General features: G+C 35.8%; 1 protein-coding gene across 1 annotated transcript; it reads left to right on the top strand.

The window, feature by feature from the left end:
- The first annotated feature begins 2,624 nt into the window (after positions 1–2,624).
- On the top strand, positions 2,625–4,954 carry LOC107642641 (glycine cleavage system H protein 3, mitochondrial). The gene is made up of 4 exons (XM_016346054.3): positions 2,625–4,133; positions 4,209–4,297; positions 4,376–4,546; positions 4,629–4,954. The coding sequence occupies exons 1-4, from the start codon at positions 4,019–4,021 to the stop codon at positions 4,755–4,757; spliced, it is 504 nt and encodes a 167-aa protein (XP_016201540.1). The 5' UTR covers positions 2,625–4,018; the 3' UTR covers positions 4,758–4,954.
- Positions 4,955–9,356: the final 4,402 nt, after the last annotated feature.

Raw genomic sequence — 9,356 nt, 5'->3', positions numbered from 1 at the left:
GCTAGACGATTTTTAACGTTACCCGGACCGGCTAGATGACCGGTTCCCAGTTTTTCCGGTTGAACTGGCCGGTCCGGTTCGATTTTCAGAACCATGTGAGAATCTGATCAGGTATGACAAAAAAAAATCACAACATGCATCATACATTCATACTTACTCAAATACCATATACCTAATGATAATATAAATTGAATATTGGAATGGGAAAAGATCTTCACAATTTTAGCAACTATAAATGAAATTGATGATAAATTAGGATGGAACTATGTTAAATATAAAAAGTGTCAGAAGAAAGCATATAAAAAAAAGAAACAACTACATTTGTGGCACATGTAATCAAACACCACAATATCAACAATAAGGTAACTCTATATACTTTTCATAATCTCATCTATCAAATTATTAGTTGCTAACCCAATACTTATTTTAGGTTCAGAATTCAATTAAAGGTTTCAGATCAAAGTGTTACAACAATTTTTGTACTAATTGATGGTGACGCAAAAAATTTATTGGGCACAATTGTTTCAAATCTAATGACATTTCAGAAAAATAATGACATTGAAGCACTACCCCATCAAGAGATTAAGGAGAAAGAAAACCATACAAATTCAAGACACATCTTCGAAAGAAGAACATACATACAAAGATGGAACCAAATAACATAATAGAAAATGCATCAAACTCAACAATTCATAAAGAACATGTCTTCACAAGAACCTACTACAAAAAGAAGAATGCAGCAACTCTAACAACCAACAAAAAAAAGAGGACGAGCGCCACATAAGATGACTAAGTCCATCAACTAAAACAAATACAAAAATCAAACCACCAAATAAAAATGTCACTTTGTACAATTCCAACATCCAAATCTTTTGTACTACAAATTATTTAAAATAAAACACCTTTTAAATTTAACTTCAATTTATACATATTTAATTTATTTCTACAAAACATAACAATTTTTAATATTTATTATATACTATTATTAATTTACCGCCCCGCACATCGCGCGAGTCTCTTTCTAGTTGATAGTTAAATACTAATCAAACTAATCTATAGATAACGTAAAAATGATCCCAAATTTGAAAGAATATTTTTGTTTTGTATTCAAATATTAATGTTGTTGTTATTATTGTTATTGTTGTTGTTGAAAGATTAAGTTGCAATAAAAGATGTTGTTGTTATTATTTTTAATAATCCAATACGAATTGATGACCAAATTTTTAATTCAATCAACTAAGTCAAACTGGATTTACCAATTCGACTAACAAGATGAAACTGAATTTAATAACTATGCTAAAAACAATTTTTACTAATTTTTTTTATCTAAGAACTTAATTTCATTAAACAAAAATATGAGGGTCATCTTGGTTTTTGGAAAATGTAATTTTTTTTCTTTTTGATAAACAGAAAAAAGCAATTGCACATTAAGATAGATTTTTTTAAACAAAATTAAATATTAAAAAAGTTTTTGCTTTTACTTTTTTAAAAAAGAAAAAGTATTATTGAGTTAAAAAATTAAATTATTAATTTTTTAATGAAAATATTTTTTTAAATATCTAACATTTATAAAAATACTTTATTTTTGAAAAAAAAACCTTTTCACTAAAAGCAATCAACCGGAATAAATACTAACTATGAGTTACATAATAACTTTAGCATCACAACAATACACAACGAATTCAAATTATAACAGTTTGAAATTTTTTTTACCTTTGGTATACCGCTTACTTATTTAAAATTTTAATTAGAGTATTTCTATATAACAGTAAATACTTTACGGTTTAAGAATTTTCTGTCATCTATAATAACATGATTTTTTTATCATATTTTATGTAATTGAAATTTATTTATTTTATATATTGTAACTGTTAAATAGATTCTAAAATTTTTATTTATGTTTTGAAATAAAATTTTATTCTAATCTTTTTAATTATTTTACCAAATTTATAATTATAAAAATAAAAATGTAAAAACTAATTTCTCAAGATTAAAAATAATAAAAATGTGGTAGAGAATACGATCACATACTTTGGCTCTTCTTAGGTTTAATATTAAATTTTTTTTCCTTTCTGGTTTAATATTAATTTTCATCTAATACTATTCTAGTAAACTAATAACCCCTATAGAACGGTTTTCATATACTAATAACAATAAATATAATAAAAAACTTCAAAAACCAAAGCATTCTCCAAAGATAAAAAAAAGTCCATTAATGGTGATCTAAAACTTACTAATAGCTCACCTATTTGCGTGGCTCCCTCAAGCTGAATATGATCTATCAAGCTGCTCTCTCAAAAGAGATAAAAAATCACGTGTTATAAAGCAGTTTAACCAAAAGGAATATCTATATATCTGTACAGATTTAAATTTGTACCGGAGAGCGACCCATTTAAGAATACACTTGAACGGATCTATTTAAGCAATTTTTATTTATTTATTTTATTTTTATTATTTAATTTATTTAAGTCACAAAGAAAAATAGACTTTTTGTGTGTTTCTGTCACTGAAAACTAGCAAATTTTGATGACAACTGGCACTAAAACAACGTCGTGTAATTGTACGCGTCTAAAATATTGCAAAACGACATCGTTAAAGTTCTCTCCTTTTTCGCACCTCTTTTTCCTCTTTCGTCTCACATCCTCTGTGTCCCTTTCCCCCATCACACAATGACCAAACGACCTTCCGCCTTCGATGCTCTCAAGTCCGGCGCTCGCGCTGCCGCTGCCAAGAAGAAGAAATCTGAACAGTCACAGCTCTTCTCCCCAGAAACAGAAAATCCACATCCTCTACACTCCCCACACCAACCTCCACGCTAAACCCTAACAACCCCAAACCCTCCGAAACCGTTCCTACGCTGCCAAGTGACCCACCCAAGCAAGAACCGGAGAAAGAAGTCCCTCCTTCGACAAGACACGCCATGTGTCCTCTTCATCTGTCTTGCAGGAGCTGAACAAGCGCGTTCCACAGCTGAAGGCCAAGCCTTCGAAATTCGATCCTAGCTTAGTGGCTTGCTGGGAAATGGGCACGCCTGTGCCGTTCTCATTACTGGCCTTGGCGCTTGACATGATTTTTGAGGAGTCTGGGAGAATCAAGATGACAGATATTGCGTGTAATTTGATGAAGATTGTGATATACTCGAGGATCTTGTGCTTCTGATCTATCTCTTGGCGAAAAAGTGTGTGTTTTGATTCCAAGATGTCATTTTGATTCAAGAGTTGTGAAATTTAATTTTCATTTTAAGATTCTTTATTATTTTACAGTGCTTTGGATGCAAATTAAGCTAGTTGAAATGCATGTTAGGGGTTCCTCCAGCGCATGAAGGTTTGGAACTGGTTGGTAGTTTTTGAATGTCTCTTTTTCAATGCGGAATGTTTTGATGGGTTGCCATTTTGCTAAGGGATTTTTAAGAATGGGGGTTTGGGTGCTACGTCATCTCCATGTTAACGGTGGAATTCAAACTCTGACTAATGGGTTGCTATATGCGGAATTCGAACTGACCAATTCAAATTGGTTTTAATCGTGAAAATTTTAATCAATACTATTTATCATTGCACTCTATTCATTTTCAAGTGATTTTAATTTTTGATTCAAAAAAGTCCAAAAATATTTGTTATTGGCTATTAAAAAAAAACCTTCTTTTTCTTTCCATCTATATGTCATTAAAACATGAAGTTGTCGTTGAGAATAAAGCCTGTTTTTTTTTTTTCTTTGTCTAAGTATATAGTGGGCTTTGAAAGCCCAACAATGAAAGAAGGCATTAGTCTTTACTGTGGTTCTGTGGTGTGAAGGAAGCAATTGGTTGATAAGAATTAAATTAGTCTAAAGTTTATTTAAAGAGAGTAATAGTAGCATATGTTGTATGGATAACATTAAAGAAGCATAAGATAGAGGAGATGGTGCAAACACAAAGTATAAGGATGAGGAATTGGCTGGCTACCATACATCCAAGATAAAGAAAAAATTGCTAGAGATAAAACACACACACATATCTCTCTATCATATTCTTCTTACAACCATGGCACTCAGGCTGTGGGCTTCTTCAACTGCAAATGCACTCAAACTATCTTCAGCAGCTTCTAGAACTCATCAGCTCCCTTCTCCCTTCTCTCTCTCCAGATGCTTTTCCACCGGTATATATAACATTCTACCATACATTATCCCCTTGGTTCATGTTTGTTTTGCTTAATTAATTATCATGTTTGCAGTGTTGGATGGACTCAAGTACGCAAACTCACATGAATGGGTCAAGCATGAAGGCTCAGTGGCTACCATTGGAATCACTGACCATGCTCAGGTTTGTTATTGCTACACATATAGTTAGTTACAATGAAATTGAAGTAATGGATTGAATGAATTTAATTTGCATAATCAGGACCATCTTGGAGAGGTTGTGTTTGTAGATCTGCCTGAACCGGGTGGTTCAGTGAAACAAGGAGGCAGCTTTGGCGCGGTTGAGAGTGTGAAGGCAACCAGTGATGTCAACTCTCCAATCTCTGGTGAAATCATTGAGATTAACGCTTCTCTCAAGGAAACCCCTGGCCTGGTATGTATATGTTAGTTACTTCCTTAGTGAATATATATTAATTAACGGATTAACAATGATGCTTATTGTGACATTAATTAAGATAAACTCGAGCCCATACGAAGGTGGATGGATGATAAAAGTAAAGCCAAATAGTCCAGCTGAACTGGATTCTTTGCTGGGACCAAAGGAGTACACTAAATTCTGCCAGGAAGAAGATGCTGCACATTAAATATCTTTTAGTATGCATTGGGCTAACTGTTTCTTCACTATCTTATATTATCATCATCATCTTGTTATTTTAATGAACAGCTGCTTTTTTTTTCAACTGCTTTTCCCTTTCTTCTAAACTTTGAATTTTGAAGCGGTTGTACAAATTACAATGTAATGGAATGAAATTATTTATGCCAAGAACAAGTGTTATATGAAGGTGAAGTCTGTGGCCAAACCAAAATAAAGGCTAAGGTGGCCAAGGACAAATGTCCAATTTGAAAGGAACACGTGGCATTTTTGAAGAGAGTAGATCAGAGGAGTTGATTGAGTCAAATACGGTGACATTGTTAATGAACAGGGATAAATAGCTTAAATCTCTAATAAAAATTAATTAAACTTCTAACCGAGAGAGATTACTAACAGAGAAACACGACGAGGAGAGATCAAACGACCGCGACTCCAACAAGAGGAACGCGAGTCCGCGACGGAGTTGAGGTGCGTGGACAAAAAATGACCGTCAGCATGGCTTACATTAACCTGAGCGACGCCGACGGAAGAAGTGGGAGGAAAAGGTTAGGCTAGTCCGGCGGCTACGGCACCGTATGGCCGACGGTGAGTACCTGGGCGATAGAGAACGTAGGTTTCAGTAGCTGATAGGGTTCAGTGTGGGTCTGTCTTTAGTTTTCTCTGACGTATGGATGATGGATTTGTGTATTTTCCTTTTGGGGAAATGTTTTTTTTTTACTAAAGATAGGAAACTCGAACCCGTAACCTCTTAATTGAGTATGGAGAATGTTAGGGATAATGATTTTGTTGAATAATATGAATAACTATCACTCAAATAAAAACACATTACACCTTTAAATTAATTTTCTAAATTTTAATATTAAAACAACCATCTGTACACTAGTAAAATGAACATCTGATATATCTATTGTTTATATTATTTAATATTTTTATTATTTATCTATATTTTTTCTTTTAAAATTGATTTCAAACTTGCTTTGCTAGCAAAGAAATACCAAACAAAAGGATGAAAACTACTAATTAACTTAGTGTCTCACTTAATTTAATTTTACTATCCCTAAAAAATGAGCTTATCGTTATCAGCTTCTTATTATTAAATACTGTATTAGTTTTGCAATTTTAATTTAACCATAAATTATTACAAAATTTGCACTTTTTAAATTAAAAAAAAATGGGTTACAAAATAAATTTTTAACATCATTGTTACCTTTTAATTATAAAAGAATGCTACTAAAATGGTTTGATTTTCACATCTCTGTTTACAAATTAATTTAAAGTTTATTGTTTGTGAAATACGACGGGAGACGGAGAACATGAGAATTTTTTTTCTTATGAATCAATATCTTCTTAAAAAAGTTGGTAATAAAATAATAAAATAAAAAATTAATTATTCTTAAATTAAGATAATAAAATATATATTTTATAAAAATTATAAAATTAATAATAATTAATTTTTTATTTTATTATTTTACTATCTTTTTTATCTTAAAATATTTAAATTTTTTTATATATAAAAAATTTATTATTTTCAAAAAAAAATTACAACGAAAGGTAAATTAGTGTTTTTTTTTAATTAAATCCAATTTTACTTATAATTAATATAAAAAAAATTTCGTACTAACACGTTTTTGTGTAAGTTTTTTAATTCAGGTCTTAAAGAACTATTTTGGTTTCTTTAAATTTCACGATTAAAAGAATCTATGAATCTAATTCTAAAATAAATAAAAGCCCTTTCTTTATTTTTGAAAAATGCTATTTGTACACCAAAATCAGCCATCAATGTTGTTCCGTTCAGTTCAGGCCGAGATATACGTCTTCGAGTGAGGCTATCCACTTTGAGGGAGGGTTATATGTCACCTCAGGAATAAGTTCGAAGTTAACCTCGGCGCTTGCAGAAACACGGCGGCGGGAGCACCTGCAAAAAGCACTCCGACGCTCAAGTTAAAGAAGGTATTCAAATATGAGATAAATAAGTGAGAGTGAGAGTATTTTGTGTGACCTGACTTCTGGGTTGAGTTCGTTCGCTTATATAGACGGGTGGTGTGTAACGTTTTAGTTCGTTCCGAGATTCTCTCCTGTTTGTTGATAATGGAGGAGGCGTTGGTGACGTCTATCTGAATTTGATTTGGCTTTCCGTGTTTTTGGGACGTATCCGAATTATATGGTCGGTTACAGTCTCATCCGAGCTTTATGGTACACGTCATAGCCCCCAAGCCTGTTTGCTGTCTTTTGGAGATAGCAGGCAGGCTTTAGTTTGCTTGTTTTTCCCGCATATAATTTTGTTTATTTTTGTGGGTCTGGACCCTTTTGACTGTGCTTTGAATTTTGTTTGAAGTTGAAAAGACTGTTGCCTCGGAGACTTGTATCACAATTAATGCCCCCTCTTGCCGTTTTGGTTTTCGATGTTAGTGGGGGGCTGTTACTTACACTACCCACAATACTTAGTGGGCTTGCAATAATATCTTATTTGTTTTGGAACTGCTGTTCAGTTTTATTTTGTGTTCTTCTTCCAAGTATGACTTCTAAAGGTTAGCTTTCTTCTCTTGTCTTTTGTTTTTCTTTTCCTGTTTTCTGTAAATGGCAAGAGAGAAAGAGAAAGTATTGTTTTGGTCCCTCACGTTGAGGGTCGGAATCGAACCCGTCCCCGATGTATATTTTGATTTAAAATCATACTTAACGTTTTTTTTCGTATTAAAATCGTCCTTTTAATTTTTTTTGGACAAATATACCCTCACCACTACCAGCACAATTACCTCCTCCACCACCACCACCACCAACACCAACACCACCACCACAACCAGCACCACAGCCAGCACCACCACAACCACCACCACCACCACCACCACCACCACCACCAACACCACAACCAGCACCACAGCCAGCACCACCACAACCACCACCACCACCACCACAACCACCAAGAACACCAAACAAATGCAACAACACCAAACAACACCAAACCACACCAAACAAAAAACAGAAACAGAAACAGAAAGCAAGACCACCACCAACACCAACACCAACAACACCACCACCACCAAGAACACGAAAAATAGAAAGAAAAAAAAAACAGAAAGCAAGAAAGCAGAACGGCGGTGATGGGCTTCTGCTCAGTGGGCTCGACGGCGGCGCAGCGAGGACAACGACGACTGGGTGGCGCGATCCTCCTCCTCGTGGCTCTCTCTCTCTCTTCGTTGTTGACTTGCGATGGCGGCTTGTGGCGGATCAGCAGCGACTCCCCATAGACGGCGAAGCAGCACGGCGGCGGGGAACTGACGCGGTGGCAGGGCGCGGACAGCATCCCTTCCTCTTCCTCTCCTTCTCCTCGGCGGCGGCAAGGGCGTCTGGAGGTGGCGGCGCGCTTCTCTGCTCCCTCTCTCTCCCTCGGATCTCCCTCCTAACGGCACAGCGGCGACGACGGTGGCAGTGATGCCCACCCTTCCCCCCTTCCCCTTCCCCCTTCTCCTTCCCCCCTTCCCCCTTTCCCTCTCAACTCCATGCTCTCTCTCTCTCCCTCGGATCTCCCTCCTAACGGCACAGCGGCGGCGACGGTGGCAGTGATGCCCACCCTTCCCCCCTTCCCCTTCCCCCTTCTCCTTCCCCCCTTCCCCCTTTCCCTCCCCCCTCCCTTCGAATACCCTTTTCTCTTCCCCCCTCACCGTGTTTTCTTTTATTTTTTTTTAAATTTTATAATTTTTTTTATTATAGGGGTAGTTTAGGAATAAATTAAAAAATTTTATTAGAAAGGACGATTTTAAATTTAAATACGACTTTAAGGATGATTTTAAATCAAAATATACATCAGGGACGGGTTCGATTCCGACCCTCAACGTGAGGGACCAAAACAATACTTATCCCTTAATGCCCCCTCTTGCCGTTTTGGTTTTCGATGTTAGTGGGGGGCTGTTACTTACACTACCCACGATACTTAGTGGGCTTGCAATAATATCTGATTTGTTTTGGAACTGCTGTTCAGTTCTATTTTGTGTTCTTCTTCCAAGTATGACTTCTAAAGGTTAGCTTTCTTCTCTTGTCTTTTGTTTTTCTTTTCCTGTTTTCTGTAAATGGCAAGAGAGAAAGAGAAAGTGAAATCTGTAGAGGAGAAAAAAGATAACCCTTATCATTGGGTGCATGACGACGTGAAGACCCGTTCTTCTTCGTATGTGAATGTTGATTCGATTCGTGAGCTTCAGGGTTTGAAGGTGGTTAAGGAGGGTTCTGGAGTGAAAATGGAGTTTCTTTGTTGTTCTGGAGAGGATAGGGTTTGTGAAAGGAGGGGGATTGGCAGTACTTTTATTTTTACACTCCTTGCCTTACCGAACTCCGTGTTACTTTTCCGTTTTCCCCTTTTGAGTGTGACGTCCTTACCCAGTTGAACTGTCCTCCCTCACAGTTCGACCCCAACTCCTGGGCCTTTTTGCGTGCATTTCAGTGTTTGATGGATTTCTTATCTGTTCCTTGTTCCCTTCCCGTTTTCTTTTCTCTCTTTCAATCAAAGGGGGTTCGGAAAGGGTTGTGGGTTTGTCTGAGTAGTTTCCCTGGTCGCTCTCTGTTTCTTTTGTATAAATCCTCTTTCAAAAATTTTAAACCG

Source organism: Arachis ipaensis, chromosome B5, assembly GCF_059453495.1.
Source record: "Arachis ipaensis isolate K30076 ecotype BB chromosome B5, ASM5945349v1, whole genome shotgun sequence".
Taxonomy (NCBI): domain Eukaryota; kingdom Viridiplantae; phylum Streptophyta; class Magnoliopsida; order Fabales; family Fabaceae; genus Arachis; species Arachis ipaensis.
Note: the sequence above shows the minus strand (reverse complement) of the source record. Positions and strands in the feature narration are given on the sequence as shown.